This window comes from Saccopteryx bilineata, chromosome 2 (genome assembly GCF_036850765.1).
Source record: "Saccopteryx bilineata isolate mSacBil1 chromosome 2, mSacBil1_pri_phased_curated, whole genome shotgun sequence".
Taxonomy (NCBI): domain Eukaryota; kingdom Metazoa; phylum Chordata; class Mammalia; order Chiroptera; family Emballonuridae; genus Saccopteryx; species Saccopteryx bilineata.
The window spans coordinates 24,288,920-24,308,213 of NC_089491.1; the positions used below are offsets into that span (position 1 = coordinate 24,288,920).

Below are 19,294 nucleotides of genomic sequence, written 5' to 3' on the forward strand. Positions count from 1 at the left end.
GCAGAATCAAACTTTGGAACATTAAAAATGAACCCTGCAAGACACATTAGGCCAAATCAATGCAGAAAAAATTTGGCTGAACAAGATAAACCAATAGGTGAAGAAAGGTGTATGTATCTTTAAAATGACAGTTTTCTTTGCACATTTTGGAGGAAAACTAAAGAATTACCTTTCAATGAAAAAGTCACATTGTATCTCACAATTTAAAATTGGAATACAGTTCCAGAAGCCATGTATTGACACTCGACATAGAACAGATGGTTTAGCATAAACATTTTTAAACAAACTCCAATTTCCCTCATTTGCTGCACACTAGTAGACATTCTTGTGAATAGCAATGGTTTTTTTTTCTTTGTTTCTGTCTTTCTGGAAGCTGTGCTTAGAAAAACAATATCACTTTGGACTTGATTATGTAGGAATTATGTATAAATTGTTTGGGGTTTTTTTCTTGCAGTTTGGTTCACATTCTGGTTCAGTCCCAAAACATAATGTTTAAGGGGAAGAAAACTATGTCTTAAAATTGTAATTTGTTTAAAATAATTCCTTGTTTTCGTCTAAAAAATAACTTTTTTCATTTTTCTGAATTTTGTGCAACTGACATAAAAACCTGTTTAATGAGAAAAAAAATTTAGATAAAAGAATTTACCACAAAATAAGCAATAGGAAAGTTGAAAAATAATTATGGCCCAAGGCTCTCAAGAATATTGGCATTCCACTTACTATAGATTGCTCATGTGTGCATGTTTCAATTTTTATGAAAAAAAAATTTTCCGACATTCCCTGAGACATAATGACTCTTGCCCTAGAATTTTATAGATGAGTAGTGGTTGAGAAAGGGCAAAATATAGGACAGTGGTTCTTAAATATTGATGTTCATCGGAATCCCCTGGAGGGCTTGTAGAACAGACCGTTGGGCCACCACCCCAGAACTTCTGATTCAGTGGGTCAGGGGAAGGTCTGAGAATATCCACTTCTACCAAGTTCCAGGTCATGCTGATGCTGTTGATCCGGCGGCCATACTTTGAGACCCCTGTGGTGTAGAGGGAGGACATGGCTTCTGGCAGAGCTAGCCTGTAGATCGCCTGTGTGCATACAACAGGCAGATGCAGTCCCCCTCTAGGGCACCTGGCAAGTGAGTTGAGATCTGGTAGGATTTAGCCCCACCTCCCAGCCAAGTGACCTTGGTAGCAAGTATATTAGACTTCATATTTTTTTACTTTGTAATTAACCAAATTCTTGGCTCCATTTTATGTTTCCAGGTTTCCCTCCCCCACCCCCACTTCTACCTTGGGATGTTTTGCTATCTTTTATTTATCATTATAAGGACATTATAAATCTCTTTTAAAAGAGGCAGTACCTTTATTAAATACTTAACTCTATGGTAGTACTTAACGAATATTGTAGGGGGGGGCGTTAACTGCCACCAGTCCTTATATTCAGATTATTGGGATAGTTACCTTTTACTGATCATAACTCTGTTTCTCCTAATTCCTCTTTCTGATTGCCCAACAGTGTTTGGTTTGCATTTCAGGTTTAAAGTGTGAAGCAGACATTGACGAGTGCAGCTCACTGCCCTGCCTCCACAATGGCATTTGCAAAGACCAAGTAGGGGAATTCATTTGTGAATGTCCATCAGGTTACACAGGTAAGGGGGAAGCTTCTTGTTTTCACAGGGTAACCCTTGGAATCATTAGAATTTCATTGCTGAAAAGCAAAACAACAATGAGATATCACCTCATATCTGTTAGAATGGCCATTATCAAAAAATAGTTAACAGCATAGGTGAACATGGAGAAAAGGGAACCCTTGTGCAAATTGGCACGGCCGCTATGGAAAACACTATGGAGATTCCTCAAAAAATCAAAAGGTAAAACTACTATATGATCCAGCAAACCCACTTCTGGAAATCTACCTAAAGGAAATGAAGTCACTATTTCCAAAGAGATATCTGCAGCCTGGTTTTTTACTGTAGCATGATCGTAATAGCCAAGATATGGGAGCAACCTAAGTGTATATCAAAAGATGGAGGGATGAAATAAATATGATAGATGTAGATAGATATTATGCAGCCATAAAAAAAGAAGGAAATCCTGTCATTTGCAACAACCTGATGAAATCCGTGGCCATCATGCTAAGTGAGAAAAGTCAAACAGAGAAAGATATATACTGTATGACCTCATTTATGTGGATACTTAAAAAGCCAAACTCTATCTGGTCCTCCCACGGCCACCATTGCGGGTCCGAACAGCTTGGGTGGCAGGAAAAGTGGCAGTGACCTGCTACTTGAAGGTACATACCCGTCCTGCCCCCACGAGGCCCAGGAAGAAAGTCTGGTCCACCCAGGGGGCAGTGAGAAAGGACCCAACCAAGAGGACATCCTCAAGGTTGTCGGTTAGACCTGCTCCTGAAAAAGTGGAAACGAAGTCAAATAAGGTGGTGGAAAAGGGTAAATCTGCAGGCAAAAAGGTGCAAACAAAAAGGGGAAGGGGAGCCCTGGCCGGCTAGCTCAGCAGTAGAGCATGGGCCCGGCGTGTGGAAGTCCCGGGTTCGATTCCCGACCAGGGCACACAGGAGAAGCTCCCATCTGCTTCTCCACCCCTCCCCCTCTCCTTTCTCTCTGTCTCTCTCCTCCCCTATGGTAGCCAAGACTCCATTGGAGCAAAAGTTGGCCTGGGAACTGAGGATGACTCCATGGCCTCTGCCTCTGGCACTAGAATGAATCCAGTTGCAACAACAGAGCAATGTGCCAGATGAGCCGAGCATCGCCCCCTGGTGGGCGTGCCGGGCGGATCCTGGTCGGAAGCATGTGAAATCTGCCTCTCTGCTTCCCGGCTTCTCACTTCAGAAAAATAAAAAATAAATAAATAAATAAATAAAAGTGTGGGAGGGGTGTGGACAAAGAGCAAACAGGGCCACGTGGCTAACCAGGCACCTAAAGAAGGTCCACCTGCGGGAAACGGAGAAATGAAAAACACAGGAGTCCAGCCTCTGATGTAGCAGAAGAGAAAGAAGCCGCGTCTGATAAATGTCATAGAACTGTCCTATTTGTGGCCCCGTCTCCTTCTTGTACAGTCCAGAGGAATAGTTTTTTCAACTACTTTGTAAATGCAAGGTTTTTAGTAGTAGCTCTAGACACATTTTTATAAAGGAGGAAATTCCAACTTACCTCATTTTTTTTTAAGTATAAATTTTTTTTTCAGAGGTGAAATCCTTTGCTGCTTGTTTATTGTTTGGTGCAACTAGGAGATAGTGGGAAATTGAATCTGGGAGGCTCTGCTGTCTTGGATGTCAGCTGAACATTCCACGGTTGGGGTAGTTTTTATAGCCTGTAATACAAAGAATTCTAAATGGCAATTTGGAGTCAGTCATGCACTTAATATGTCTTGAACAGTTAAAATTACTTCAATTCCCATGTTTTTGGTAGATTTAGTTTCCCAAAGCAAACCACTCCCTGATCTTGACCTCTTCCTGTCAGAATGGTGTGTCTTCTGTAACATCTTTTATGTGGCAGTCCAGTTTTCCTAATAACTTTGTTAATGTACTGCAAAAGATTGAAAACTTCACTATGTAGTATATGTGATATTAAATTGCGAATAGTGGGACTTCAATGTAGTAGTGTATCAACAATTGAAGATATTGGTACTTGATACTCTATTACGGAAAATTAGATCCCAAATTTTAAGTTGAAAAGTCACTGGAATAACTGTTTAGAAAAGAACCACAACTACATGACTCTAAGTTTTTGGTACATATGCTAAGAATTGTATACAAATTAAAAGTTCTGTGTACTTATCCTCCAATCAACCAATCAAATCTCACTTATGAAAGAAAAAAAAAAACCGAACTCATTGAAACAGAGCCTAGAATAGTGTTTGCCAGGGTCTGGTGGGTGGGGGTATCCAGACTATGTTGTGTAAGGGTGTAAATCTGCAACTAGTAGATAAATAAGTCATGTTAAAGACTCAAGGAATAAACTGAAACAGTGGGCGAGTTTCAAGCAAACAGCTTGCTTGAAGCGTATTAGTCAGATGGCTGGTGACATTGAGCATCTTTTCATGTGTCTATTGGCCATCTGTATGTTTTCTTTGGAGAAATGTCTATCCAAATCCTTTGCTCCTTTCTTAATTGGATTGTTTGGGGTTTCTTTGGATGTTGAGTTATATAAGTTCCTGGTAAATTTTGGATATTATGCCCTTATCAGATGTATCAGAGAATATGTTTTCCCATTCAGTGGATTGTGTTTTAAATTTTTTTTTTTGTATTTTTCTGAAGTTGGAAACGGTGAGGCAGTCAGACAGACTCCCGCATGTGCCCAACCGGGATCCACCCGGCATGCCCACCAGAGGGCAATGCTCTGCCCATCTGGGGCGTTGCTCTGTTGCAACCAGAGTCATTCTAGCGCCTGAGGCAGAGGCCATAGAGCCATCCTCAGCGCCCGGGCCAACTCCACTCCAATGGAGCCCTGGCTGCAGAAGGGGAAGAGAGGGACAGAGAGGAAGGAGAGGGGGAGGGGTGGGAGAAGCAGATGGGTGCTTCTCCTCTGTGCCCTGGCTGGGAATTGAACCCAGGACTCCTGCACGCCAGGCCAACACTCTACCACTGAGCAAACCAGCCAGGGCCTCAATTTTTTTTTTTATGGTTTCTCTTTGCTGTGCAAAAACTTTTGAGATATCACCTCACACCTGTCAAAATGGCTACCATCAATAAATCAAAAACACCAAGTGTTGGTGACAATGTGGAGAAAACAGAAAAGAGAACACTGAGGTACTTTGGTGGGAATGCAGATTGGTGCAGCCACTGTGGAAAACAGTATGGAATCACCTCAAAAAATTAAAAATGGAACTGCCTTATGACTCAACAATTTTGCTTCTGGGAATATATTCAAAGAAACCTGAAATACCAATTCAAAAGAATATATGCTCCCCTATGTTCATTGCAGTCTTATTTACAATAACTGAGATTTGGAAGCAGCCCAAGGGCCCATCAGTAAATAAGTGGATAAAAGAGCTGTGGTACTTATACACAATGTAATACTACTCAGCCATTAAGAAGAAAGAATATTACCTTTTGTGACAGCATGGATGGACCTGGAGATTATTATGCTAAGTGAAATAAACCAGGCAGAGAAAGACAAATACCATATGATTTCACTTACATGTGGAATCTATTGAGCAAAATAAACAAACAAAATAGAAACAGACGCACAGATATGGAGAGCAGACTGACATCTGTCAGACGGGATGGGGGTTGGCGGGCTGGGTGAAAAGGGTATTAAGCGAAGAAAAATAAGTTCTAGACACAGACAACAGTATGGGGATTACAGGAGGAAAAATGAGTGGGGTGAGGTGAAGAAAGTGGGGTAATAGATGGTGATAGAAGAAGACTTGACTTGGGGTGGTGAACACACAATGTCATATACAGTGGTGTACAGTGTGTCCGTAAAGTCATGGTGCACTTTTGACCGGTCACAGGAAAGCAACAAAAGACGATAGAAATGGGAAATCTGCACCAAATAAAAGGAAAACTCTCCCAGTTTCATACCAGTTTCATTTCAGTGCAGTTCTATGTGGGCTCATGCACAGATTTTTTAGGGCTCCTTAGGTAGCTATTCCGTATAGCATCTACAGACTCGTCACTGACTGATGGCCTACCAGAACGGGGTTTCTCCACCAAACTGCCAGTTTTCTTCAACTGCTTATCCCACCAACCCAACTAATATTATTCCTATGTGGTGGCGCTTCGTTATAAACACACCGATATTCACGTTGCACTTTGGTCATGGATTTGAATTTAGCGAGCTGCAGAACACACTGTACTTTCCTCTGTACCGTCCACATCTCGACTGGCATGGCCATGGGCTGCTCCACTGTATACACGGTGTTACGTCATCATCTGCGCATGCGCACATGCTGCCACATCATCCTACAGAAACTAGGAGGGTTTTCCTTTTATTTGGTGCAGATTTCACATTTTTATCATCTTTTGTTGCTTTCCTGTGACCAGTCAAAAGTGCACCATGACTTTACAGACACACTGTATTATAGAAATATGCGCCTGAAACTTGTATAATTTTATTAACCAATGTCATCCAAATAAGTTCAATAATTTTTTTAATAGAAAATAAAAACCATTAGTCTTAAATTCCTCCAGCTCAAATATCTTATGATTCCTTGCAGGTAAACTATGTGAAGATAATATCGATGAGTGTAGCTCCAGCCCTTGTTTGAATAAAGGAGTTTGCACTGATGGCTTGGCTAGCTACCGCTGCACGTGTGTGAGAGGATACACAGGTAGGGTGTTTCCATTCTTCCTACATGGTCTTTTTTCTTTTCTTTTCCTACATGGTCTTCAAGTCCTAGGAAGCACCACAGAGAACTACATTTACTAACGATGTGTATTTTAGTGTTAATTTTCTGATTTTATAAATGTGCTGTGATTATACAAGAGACAGGTTTTTGGTTGGTTTTTTTTTTTTTATTTCCAAGAAAGTTCTTATTTTTGAGGAAATTCTCCCTGAGGTATTTAGAGGTAAAGGGTCATCACATGTAATTTCCTCTTAAATAGTTCAGAAAGAAAATAGTATCTTCGTGTGTGCATTGTGTATTTGTAAAGAAAGGCAGAGAGACAGAGACAGAAGATGATTTTATATAAGACAAACGTTCAAGAAGGAACTGGGATAAATCATATATGATTATATGGCAAATGGATGCTAAATAATAAGGTTAATATATATATATTATTATATATAAATAATAAGGTTAATATATATATTTAATTAATAAAGAGAGAGTCCATGAAAAGGAAAATGGACAATGAAGAAAAGGGCAAGGTCAAAGAAACAGAGGAAACTTCTGAACTAAATTTGCTAGTTTTATTTTTTAACATTATTTCACTTAAATGTCCATTACTGATGTTAGTTTCAGAAAGGCATAAGATAAAAGGAGTAGATTATGAAAACCGCAGTCCTAAAATGACTTATAAAAGCCAGAGCTCATGGAAGAATGGTTGTCAAACCAGTTGTATAGAACAGTGGCTCTGCAGCCTCTAGCTAGAAGCAGCGTGCTCCGAGAAGTCAGCGCTCTGATCACAGCTCTCCCAAAGGATTAACACTGGGGCTCTTTCTGGTCCTCATCCATCCGCAGGCCTGCACTGTGAAACAGAAGTCAATGAATGCCTGTCAAGCCCATGCTTACACAATGCAGTCTGTGAAGATCAGGTTGGGAGGTTCTTGTGCAAATGCCCTCCTGGATTTTGGGGTTCCCGGTGTGAAAAAAACATGGATGAGTGTCTCAGTCAACCATGCAAAAATGGAGCTACCTGTAAAGATGGTGTCAATAGCTTCAGGTAAAAGACTAAGTCTGGTTCTTTCTACTCTTTTTATTGACTTCACTGTTCAGTGATTCTGCAGTCTTTATGGAGTATTGAGTCCCAGGTCAGCCATTCCCAGATTCTAGCCCAAGGATAGGCTCCAGTAGAATCTCCCCTCCACTAGAGGTTCTGATTCACTGAGTCTAGTGTAGTACTTCTAAAATAGGCAAACTGTGGGATTTAAATTCCCCAATGATTGTGGTGCACAGCCAGCTGTGGGAACCGGTGTTCTATACAGCTATCCCTCGGTATCTGTGGGGAATTTGTTCTAGGACCCCCAGGGATAACAAAATCTATTGCCTAGTATTTGCATATCACCTACACACATCCTCTCATATCCTTTAAATGGTCTCTAGATTATTTATAGTACCTATTACAATGTAAATGCTGTGTAAATAGTTGTTATACTGTATTGTTTAAGGAATGATGACAAGAAAAATGTCTGTACCTGTTCAGTGCAAAGGCAACCATCAGCCACCAAATGCCTAATCACACGGCGCATGTCAGCCACAACATAACATTTTCTTAGAATATTTTTGATCCACAGTTGATTGAATCTGCAGATGCGGAACCCATGGATATGGTGGGCCAGTGTACTTCACAAGGCATGAGAGATTAAAGAAAAAAGCACAATTAACACAAGAAGCAAATACAGAAGCACTAGGCAAAACTCGTGTTTAATGTTTTATATGTTTGCTGGAATTTCCACACTAGATAAATTCAGAAGGAACTGGGCAGTCATACTGTCAGTGTCAGGCTACATTCCATTCTTTGTCCATGGTTTTCACACTTTTTGTGTTTTTTTTTTAGTTTAGTCACCCTTTGTTCAAAAGAAACCTGATATGAATGTAATACATGTTGTGTTAAACAGGTTTAATTAGATGGACTAGAAAATGTAACTAACAGTTAAAGCAATCAGGTTTGATGTTGATAATATGTTTCAGCATTTCACTTTTCATAGCCCTTTGAGACGTTATCCTAAACAGGAAGACATCCCCTGATGACTTTCTGCAGCTGTTCTAATTGCTACCCTTCGCTTCCTGTCAGGTGCCAATGTGCAGCGGGCTTCACAGGGCCACTCTGTGAAGTGAACATCGACGAATGTCAGTCTAACCCGTGTAGAAATCAGGCCACCTGTGTGGATGAATTAAACTCATACAGTTGTAAATGTCAGCCGGGATTTTCAGGCAGCAGGTGTGAAACAGGTATATATGTATTAATAACAATACTAAAAGAGTGATATGATAACAGTATCATTTTTTTTTTACTGCACCAAGTACCACCTATATACCAAAAACTATAAAAAGCACTTTGACTTATTTAATCTTCAGAGCCATCGGTAACTACAAGTAATCTTATCTGCAATAGCACAGATGAGGAAATGGGAACTTAGAGATGTAAAAGGGAAAGGAGGAAATTCAATTTAGCACAACTATTCACACTCTGCATGTTTCGATGGGGCGCTCTGACAAGCTGTTTGACTGAGGAGGTAGCAGGCCATGGGCATGTTGGAGAATCAATGTTGAACTGCTTTCTCAGGGCTCTGGAGTGTTTTAACTGAGGGACTTTTGTTTTGTGTGAGCTATGCAAGATTGGGGCAGAGCTGAATTGGTCATGAAATAGGGAACAGCCAAAGTCCCGAGTAGAGATGGAATGATGCCCTTAAGTTAGTTACCCCTCTTCTCCTGCAGTAGTTAATCCGCTCTACTGGGTCATATTCCCAACAACATCCAGACATACTTTAGTGTCTTTCATCATTAAGAGCTTCCCAAACCCACCTCTCCTTCCAATTACACCCTGTTTTTCTGCTTCCTTTCACTACTGAGTACCTTTCCTGTCTTAGGTTTAAATGCATTTAAAAGAATATGTTTTATATTTTGTAAATAATATATTTTGACTTTTGAAACTGCTTCTCAGACCATCATATTTACTTAAATGGCTTCTTTGACAATAGTACTGTGTACCTGCTGCTTACCTGAGACAAGTGAAAAATGCCTTGCACATGCCATGGTCTACATACTTTTCTTATTTGTTGCAGAACAGTCTACAAGTTTTAACCTGGATTTTGAGGTTTCTGGTACCTATGGTTATGTCATCCTGGATGGCGTGCTTCCATCTCTCCGTGCTGTAACCTGCACATTCTGGATGAAGTCCTCGAATATCAACAACTACGGAACGCCAATCTCCTATGCGCTTGAGAATGGCAGTGACAATACCTTCCTCCTGACCGATTATAATGGGTAAGCAGCGGTGTCAGGAAGTCTGTGCTTTGCATCTTATCCCAGCACCAAGTTAGAACTGACATTGGGGGTGGGGGAGCAGGGGAGCCAGATGGTCCAGGAGGACAGCAGGGTGACAAGAACCAAGTAGAGCATATGGAGAAGTTCTGTAAAAAGGCAGTTTTAGTGATAGTAACTTACCCGTGTATTTTGCTCTTTACTAAATATATATTTTCCTGGTATTTTATTTTATACTAATATTTAATAAGTACTTCATTTGATCTCGACAGTGTTCTGAGAAACTTATACCCATTTTTTTATATAGTAAAACAAAGTTTCAAAGAAACTAAATGCTTTGCCCAACACTCTGGAAGTGGCAAAGCCAAGTCTCAAACTCTGGTCCTTAAGACTGTTGTTGCTCCTTGTCTGACCAGGCGGTGGCACAGTACATCAGACTGGGATGCAGATAGAGCATCAGACTGGGACACGGAGAACCCAGGTTCAAAACCCCAAGGTCGTTGAGTTGAGCACGGGTTCATCTGGATCGAGCATGGTCTCACCAGTTTGAGCACGGGGGTCATTGGCTTGAGCATGGGATCATAGACATGAATCCATGGTCACTGGCTTGAGCCCAAAGGTTACTGGCTTGAAGCCCAAGGTCACTGGCTTAAGCCCAAGGTTGCTGGCTTGGGCTCAAGGTCACTGGCTAGAGCAAGGGGTCACTCAATCTGCTGTAACCACTGGGTCAAGGCACATATGAGAAAGCAGTCAATGAACAACTAAGGAGCCACAGTGAAGAACTGATGCTTCTCATCTTTTTCCCTTTCTGTCTGTATGTCCCCCTCTCTGTCTCTGCCATAAAACAAACAAACAAACAAACAAATAAACAAAACATTGCTCCTTTTACATATCAGGACATCCAAGGCTAAGGGATTTCAGTGACATTGTTGACCTATGGGAGATACATGTATTGAACATTACATCAGTCTACCAACTTGGGTGGGCAAGGTGACAATTGTTCTTTTCTTTTTGGATTAATTAATTTTAGTTGCAAAGCCTCATCCCTCTGGGCTGTCAGGATCCTCAAGTTCAGTTATTTCTCTGCTCTTTTTTTTTTTACTACTGAGTGCTTTATCTATTTTAGATTCCCACAGATTAATTAATAAAACCCACAGAGTTTTGCTGTGAATTAATAAAATTCACAGACTTGGACAGGACTTCCACCATTGGTCATCTGTCTGTATTACTTGATCACTGAGCTGTCCATTGCCTCAGCTCTGTGGTCCCTTTAGAACCACTATTCTTTGCCAAATATAGAATATGGAATCCTTGGCAAGGCTGAGGTTTACACCTTCAATCTAGATAGACTCAGTGCTCTACCACATGACCTTTTCCTCTCAGGTGTACCCAAATTTGTGGCCGATGGCTACTGAGCTGGCTGCAAGCCTCAAAGACCCACTGAGCTCTCTTTCCTCTCCTCAATCCATGAGACTCCCTCTGACCCCTCTGTTCTCATGGTCATCTTCCCATCCTCAAACCCTGTTCTTCTTAGTGGGTTTGAACCTTCAGAAACAAATCCAAGAAATTTGCAAAAACTTTTCCCGAGGCAAAAAATGTACGGAAAATCTGTTGCCTGCTTGAAGAGGAGGAGGAGACTGGAAAAACATGGAGTGGAAACAGTATCATTAAAGAAAAGAAAAGAAAAGAAAAGAAAAGAAATTAAAGGACATTATTTTATTATAAATATCTTGAAATATAGGGAGAGAGAAGAGGCTGGGAGAGGTATTTAATGAATTCTTATCTTCCTTATCCATTGTCCCTGATGTTTTCTTTTTCTCCATTTGCTTTGGAAGATATTTCACTTCAAACGCTTATTATCTTTGATATTTCCCTATGTGACATGGTTGTTGGGACCCTCTGGTCGTTGGTTACCTTTGTTTAATTACAGTTACTCTTTTCTTTGGCTCCACATACTTTGTCTGCCATGTGGTGACTTTGGCAGTGAAGGGACATACTTAGTTTCCGACATTTGTCCCTGATCATAGGAACAAACACTCTAGAGGAAGGCAACCAACCTATGCTTGCACAACTCTCATTCCTTGCATTCTTGACCTGCTCTCTTCTAGAATAGACAGTTGGTGGATCTCACATTAGACTGACATGTCTCAGCTCATTCTAAGACTTTTTCCTAGCCCTCTGTGTTTAAGAAACACAAATATTCAGTGAGCTACAGTCAAGCATATTTAGGTAATCAATTCTGCGTCCGTGAAATATGGCCAAGTGGAGAAAAAGAAGTAATGGTTTTATACAAAGTACTTAACCCATGTGAAAAGAAAAACAAAGAAAAGAAAAAAAAATAGTAGCATGCCCAAAGGTGGAATTACAACATATGACTGATGACTCTGTCCTCCGAATCTTTCCACAGCTGGGTTCTCTATGTGAATGGCGAGGTAAAGATAACAGATTGTCCCTCTGTGAATGACGGCATTTGGCATCATATTGCAGTCACCTGGGCAAGTGGTGATGGATCCTGGAGAGTCTATATTGATGGGAAATTATCTGATGGTGGTCTGGGTCTCTCTGTCGGTTCAGCCATACCTGGTATGTCTTAGCAAAAGGAATGTAATCGTGTTAAACACTAGAAGTGGTGGTGCATAGGTGAACATAGAGTTTGATAGCTTTATTGTCTTTGGTTTTAGACAAAGATCAATAATTATCTCTTTATATACTACCCCGATTATCCAGACTATACATTATTACCAACTTTCTCTAGGTATGCTTTGTGACTCTCTGTGTAAGAAATGCCTTTGGGGTCTTTAGTAAGACTATCAAGAAGCATTCTGAACTAACAAACGGTGGTTACTAAACTGTCTTCCAAGAAGGGTGTTAATTGTTGGTGTTTTTGTACGTTTTGTTTTATTTTATGATCAGTCTACACAATATACAAGTATATCCTGTACACAAGCTGGAGCAGTCCTACCAACTGTCCACCTTTTATGCTCTTTTTCAAATAGACTCAGACTCTCCTCTAGAAAAATGTCTGAAGAGTTTTAGTTTAAAGAAATGCAAAAATATCAGGCAATCCAGGGTTCTGAGCATTGACCATGGCAGTAAGCTTGCTCTACCAAGATTCTTCTATGACATATGTTGAATGAGGAGGAATGGTTAGCAGTTTTCTTTAGTAAATATGGAAACATTTGTAAGTGTTTCAATTGAAAGTGGCATTATCAGGTGAAGTAGGGTGGTGGGGTTTTTTTGTGTTTAATTTAGAATGTTCTTGCTTTCAACTGTCTTCTTTGGTTGCTTGGATGGGAGGTGGCTTTTATTTTCTTCTTTATTCTTTTATGATATTTTCATAATAAAGATATATTTCATTTATGGTTTAAAAAAGAGCATTTCTATCTTTTTTTAAAAAAATTAAACCCTGCTAGAAGAGTGAAAAGTAAGATAAGGGAATGGGTGGGTGGACAGTAATAGAATCCACCCAGGGAGATGGTTGTCTGACCACATCATTAAGAATGAATTAGAGTTGATAAATATTTCAAAGCTCAGTTGACAGAGCTTAGTGAATGACTGGTTACAGTTTAGATGACCAGTCTATTGAAGAGTCTGTAAGCTAAGGTAGGAATACTAGGGTCAGCACAGCTAGCAGACCACGAGTTGGAATGGGGGAAGATTCCATACTTGGTTTTAGACATAATGAGTTTCAATTCTAATCACAGGAATACATGCAGCTAAGAACATAGGTGACACAACTTTATATCAAATTGACAAAGTTGTTTTAGTGATAAAGTATGTTCGACAAGGATTCAGTATGGTGGACACTCTGATAGAGTGCTGGCAGGGGTATGAATTGATACAACCTTTCTGGGAAGCAATTTAGAAACTTTTACCAAGAACCTTAGAGAAAACCTTTAAACCTTTACATACAATCAACAATTCAACTACCAGGAATCAACTGCCTAAATATTAATATATTTGTATCTCAATATATCCAATTAAAAGTGGTTAAAAAAAATTTTTTTTGTATTTTTCCATAGTGAGAAGCACAGTGAGGGTGGGGGTAGCAGACAAACAGGTTTACTTCCACATGTGCCTGACTGGGATCCACCTGGAATGCTCACCAGGGGGCGATGCTCAGCCTCTCTGGGGTGTTGCTCCGCTGCAATGGGAGCTATTCTAGTGCCTAAGGTGGAGGCCATGGAGCAATCCTCAGCGCCCAGGCCAACTTTGTTCCAATGGAGCCTTGGCTGTGAGAGGGGAAGAGAGAGATAAAGAGAAAGGAGAGGGAGAAGGATGGAGAAGCAGATGGGCGCTTCCCCTGTGTGCCCTAGCCAGGAATCAACCCCGGAATTTCCACACGCCGGGCCCATGCTAAAAGTGGTTAAATTAATTAAGCAAATGAGAGATTATTGTACATTCATATGATAAAATAGCTATTAAAACTCATGAAATAAAAGCATGTTCAAGAAGAAAAGCAAGATCAAAACACCATGTATAAAATGATCCTGAGTTGTGTGTTTTAAAGTATCACATACACAAATACACATACGCACATACACACACACACACACACACACACATACACAAAAGAAGTATATAGACCAGAAGGAAATGCACAAAATTATTAAGTGATTATTTCTGGGTAGGGTGAATTCTTTATACTTATTTTTCTTTTCATATTTTCTTCCATATGTGTATATTATTTTTTAATAATTAACTTTTTCAGTATTAGTTTTTAATAATTAACTATTTCTCATAAAGATTTAAGGTGAGAAATCATGAAAGAGGGAACTAAAGGTAATGACTGGCAGGCGAGTGGGATCAGATAGGAAGAGCAGCTGAAGGAAGAGAGGAGGCCACAGTGGAGTCCTGGTGCCTGGGCATCTAAGAGGCGGGCAGAGGAGGGAGCCGAAAGCTCCAGAAGGACCGGGAGCGGATGCTTTCATAAAAACCAAGTGGAATCAGCAAAGAAACAGGTGGCATGCATGAGGAGGAGAACTGAAGAGTTGAATGAAGGGACTATCCTTAAAGATATGACCAGGGTTAAGAAAACCAAAATATGATAGTAAAATACCTCATGACTAGCAACAGTGGAAGTCGTGAGGAACGGGCCTGAAGTGACAAGGAGGTAGAGCTGTTGTCAGAATTTAGGCAAATCTGTAGCGATGGAGAAAAATCACCCAGCAGAAGCAATGAGGTTAGCCAGAGGAAGGCAGCCATTGCCCTCCGTTGCCTGGGAGGAAATTATCCAGAATATTAAACTTCTTTCTCATCTCACTTTCTTACATTGGGCTGGTCCTCCCAAAGCCACGGGGACAAAGCGACTAGGTGGTGCAGTCCATAGGTGTTAACCTTTGGGGACTTAAAGCGGAGTGGAAGATGGAGATAAGTTCTGGAGGGACAGGTGCAGACCACCCAGTACAATGGGATGGACAGTTAAATAGCATAAAACGGTCAATAGAAATATGGTATAGAGAAGTCAGCAGAGGTAAGTATTGAAGAGTTTCCATTGGATTTGGCAACTTGGCAGCCACTGGCAACTTTAGGAGGTTCCTTGGAATTGGTGATAGAAATGTAAGCTTTGTAGGCTTACAAATAAGAAGATGAAAGAGCAGCAATTAATAGTCTGTCATGGAGGATAATTTTCTAGAAGAAAGGATGCAGAATAAGACATTATTTTGTTGACATAAAATTGTATATGTATATACATGTATATATGTAGTTTTAGGAAATATTTATAAACCCAATATAACATTTACTACAACTATTTTTTTCTTCTCTTTTTCTTTTTTTTTTTACAGCTATATTTTAAGTTGCTATGTAAAACATTGAATTTGTTTTTGTTGATAAAACATACAGTAAATGTAGATACCTGAGCTTTCTAATAATTTTTCCCAATACAATTAAACCGGCTGTGCTTTCATTAAGTTAGCATTTCAGGAATAACAGTAAGTCCAGTTGTCTTCCTTTCTCTCTCCTTCTCTCTTTAGGTGGTGGCGCATTAGTTCTTGGGCAAGAGCAAGACCAGAAAGGAGAGGGCTTCAACCCAGTTGAGTCTTTTGTGGGCTCCATAAGCCAACTCAACATCTGGGACTATGTCCTGTCTCCACAGCAGGTCAATTGCATTTTCAGTGTATGACAGTAATGAGATACAAAGGTACAAACCTAGTAAAAATGTGAACAGCCTAATGATGCCATATCTTATTGCCACCTCTGGGTTTTCAGTATTTGTCACCAGCATCACTGGAGGCTATGGTCATAGACTAAGCCAAGCAGAGGTTCTTTACAGTAACTGTCAATAAATCTCTTTTTCAGTTTTTTTGGTGATGTTTTTTTTTAAATTTTATTGGGCATGATTATTTTTATAAAGTCTTGTAACTTAAGAATTAAAGAGAATAATACTTCAAACCCCTCTGACTAAAGATGTAGAAATTGAGGGCTGGCATAAGATTATCCATAGGAAGTAACAGATGAATGAGTGTTAAAGCCAGTCTGCAGTCCAGTGGCCTGGGTTCAAGTCCCTGTTTTACCACAAACTTGCCATGATGATGTTGAACATGTTACTCCCTCTCTCTAAGCTTTAGGGTTTTGTTGTTGTTTGTTTTTGTTTTTAATCTATGAAGTTAAATAGGACTGCATAGTGGAGTTTGGGCAGGATTGAACCTAACCGTGCCGGTACCATGGTGGTGTTGTGTGCATGTAGTAGGGGCTGGGTAAATGCTTGCTCTTATTATCAGTGGCAGAACTCGTCTAAGTTTTCATTGCCTTGTCTTTAGGTCAGAGATACAAGACAGGAGAATGGAGGAGGGGAACCTCTACAATACCTTAACCAACTGCAAAGCTTTAGACAAATTCTTCTAGAATTTCAGAATGTCCAGCATCCATGAAATATTTGGGAAGGGAATGATGGGAGTAAAGAAGAGAAAGAGAGAGAGAGAGAGAAAAGAATTTGCTTTTTCACCCAGAGTCATATCGTACAAAAGCCTGCTTCTCTCCCTCCCTCCGCTCTTCCGAAACTCACAGATGTTTTTAATAGGACTAAATTAAGATTTAATAACTCTTGTCTCAGTGAAACAAGTAAGGTGTATCTAAAGATGTGTTTTTAAACTTTCAGGTGACATCATTGGCCACCTCATGCCCAGAGGAACTCACTAAAGGAAACGTGCTAGCCTGGCCTGATTTCCTGCCAGGAATTGTGGGAAAAGTGAAGATCAATCCCAAGAGCATATTCTGTTCTGGTTAGAGTTTCCTTCTTCTGTAGTCTCTTACTGTCTCCTGACTACTCGGGTTTTCTAGCAAAAGGAGACAATTTGAAGTTCTCTGTCAGTCATAGAGTGTGTGCCCATTAGTCTATTGTTTAAATAGCAATTCATTTTACCCAACTTCATCCAAAGATTTACAATTTTTTTTTTTACTACTTAAATACATTCTGTATAACAGGATACAAATTAATTGTGGAATAAACTTGGACAAAGGTAGGGTAAGTTAAGGAAAATAGGATGAGAAGAGGGATATGGTTAATTTTTTAAATGCCCACTGAGATACTCTGTTCCTATCTGAGATTGGTAGTCTCTTGGTTTCATACTTGCTAGTGGCCATCCAAGGACAAGTAGCCCAATGGATGTCACAACCTGCACACTTGAATAGTCAAGCTCAGAATGGTCAAAATTGCCTCCTAAAATTCAGTGTACTTAGACAACTTTCTGTAGATGTTCTAGAATTTATGATTGTTGATAACTTACAGCGGGTGTCGGGAACCTATGGTTCGCGAGCCAGATGTGGCTCTTTTGGTGGCTGCATCTGGCTCACAGACAAATATTTAATAAAAAAAAATAGTGTTAAAAATATAAAACATTTGCATGTATTACAATCCATTCATTTCCTACCGCTCATGTTCATAGTTGCTGGAGCCAATCACAGCTGTCCTTTGGGACAACACCAAATTTTTATTGGATAATGTGTAACGTACACAGGTCGTTGTATGGCTCTCATGGAATTACATTTTAAAATATGTGGCGTTCATGGCTCTCTCAGCCAAAAAGGTTCCCGACCCCTGACTTACAGGAACATTCTATTAATAGTCTAAAACACTGTTTTGTCCTTTAAAAAATATTTAGCAGATTCTGTTGAGAGAGAAAGTTGTTTGTTGACTCAAATAGCTTTTTTTTCTCTAGTAATTTGTTAGCCAGTGAGTTTAATGCCAGTAGAGTGTTTCTCAAATGCTAGTCCAATGAACGATTTGAAACTCTTGACCTGGTGATGCTCCCCTCTTTGCCTGTGTTCTTTGCCCTCAGATTGCACACCGTTAGAAGGATCTATACCTCATCTGCGAACGGTATCAGGAGACTTAAAGCCAGGCTCCAAAATCACCCTGTTCTGTGACCCAGGCTTCCAGATGGTCGGGGACCCTGTGCAGTACTGTCTGAATCAAGGACAGTGGACACAACCACTCCCTCACTGTGAACGTGAGCTGCCTTTATTGAATGCATTTTAGTAGCCCTTGAAAAATATCAGAACCATAAGAACACTTCTCAGATATGTTATCTAAAAGCTAGACACTTCACATTAGCAAATTTAAAAAATATTCATTGAGCGTTTCCTTTGTGCAATAAGCCCTGTGTGCGGGGCACCAGGAGGGAGGTGGGCAATGAAGGTCCAAAGGGACCACCGCCTGTGTCTGCACCTCAGTTGGCACCATGTCTTTTGATTACAGCATTTAATCCATTTTCATTTAAAGTAATTGTTGATAGATATGTATCAATTGACATTTTATTATTCATATTAAAATTTTTTTTTCTTCTCCTTAAAGAAGACCTTTTAACATTTCTTGTAATACTGGTTTTATGAACTCCTGTAGCTTTTTCTTATCTGGGAAGTTCTTTATTTGTCCTTCAATTCTAAATGACAGCTTTGCTGGGTAGAGTCATTCTGGTTGTAGGTTCTTGCTTTTCATCACTTTGAATATTTCATGCTAGTCCTCTCTGGCCTGCAAGGTTTCTGTTGAGAAATAAGCTGACAGCCTTATGGGAGCTCCCTTGACGATAACTAAGAGCTTGTCTTGCTGCTTTTAAGATTCTCTCTTTGTCTTTAACCTTTGGCATTTAAATTATGACGTGTCTTGGTGTGGGCCTTTTTGGGTTCATCTTGTTTGGGACTTTTGGCTCTTCCTATATTTGTATGTCTAATTCCTTTGCCAAGTTAGAGAAGTTTCCTGTCATAATTTTTTCAAATAGATTTTCAACTCCTTACTCTCTCTGTTTTCCTTCTGGCACCCATTGATGCAAATATTGGAATGGTTTTGATATTATGCCACATGCCCCTTAAACTAGTCTCATTTTGGGGGGTTCTTTTTATTTTTGCTGTTCTGACTGGGTATTTTCTGCTTCCTTATCTTCCAAATTGCTGATTCAGTCCTCTGCTTTATCTAATCTACTGTTGATTCCTTCTGGTGTATTCTTTATTTTAGTTGTTGTATTCTTTTCCGACTGTTCCTTTTTTATTTTCTATCTCAATTTTTATGTTTTCTATCTCTCTGTTGATGTTCTGAGCTGGCCTATTATCTCTTCTTCCCCTAAGGTCATTGAGTGTCCATACAACCAGTGTTTTGAATTCTGTATTTGGTAGATTACTTGTCTCCATTTTGTTTAGTTCTTTTGTTGGTGTTTTGTCCTATTCTTTCATTTGGAACATGTTTCTTTCTCTCC

General features: G+C 39.9%; 1 protein-coding gene across 1 annotated transcript in view; it reads left to right on the top strand.

Annotated features, from left to right (window-relative positions):
- SVEP1 (sushi, von Willebrand factor type A, EGF and pentraxin domain containing 1) overlaps positions 1 to 19,294 on the top strand; it is a 181,410-nt gene that overhangs the window by 108,182 nt on the left and 53,934 nt on the right. The window contains exons 22-30 of the mRNA XM_066256551.1: positions 1,532 to 1,645; positions 6,177 to 6,290; positions 7,143 to 7,344; positions 8,416 to 8,573; positions 9,407 to 9,608; positions 12,013 to 12,188; positions 15,581 to 15,705; positions 16,705 to 16,828; positions 17,885 to 18,055. Coding sequence (XP_066112648.1) covers positions 1,532 to 1,645; positions 6,177 to 6,290; positions 7,143 to 7,344; positions 8,416 to 8,573; positions 9,407 to 9,608; positions 12,013 to 12,188; positions 15,581 to 15,705; positions 16,705 to 16,828; positions 17,885 to 18,055 — 1,386 coding nt within the window. The remainder of the gene's footprint in view (positions 1 to 1,531; positions 1,646 to 6,176; positions 6,291 to 7,142; positions 7,345 to 8,415; positions 8,574 to 9,406; positions 9,609 to 12,012; positions 12,189 to 15,580; positions 15,706 to 16,704; positions 16,829 to 17,884; positions 18,056 to 19,294) is intronic.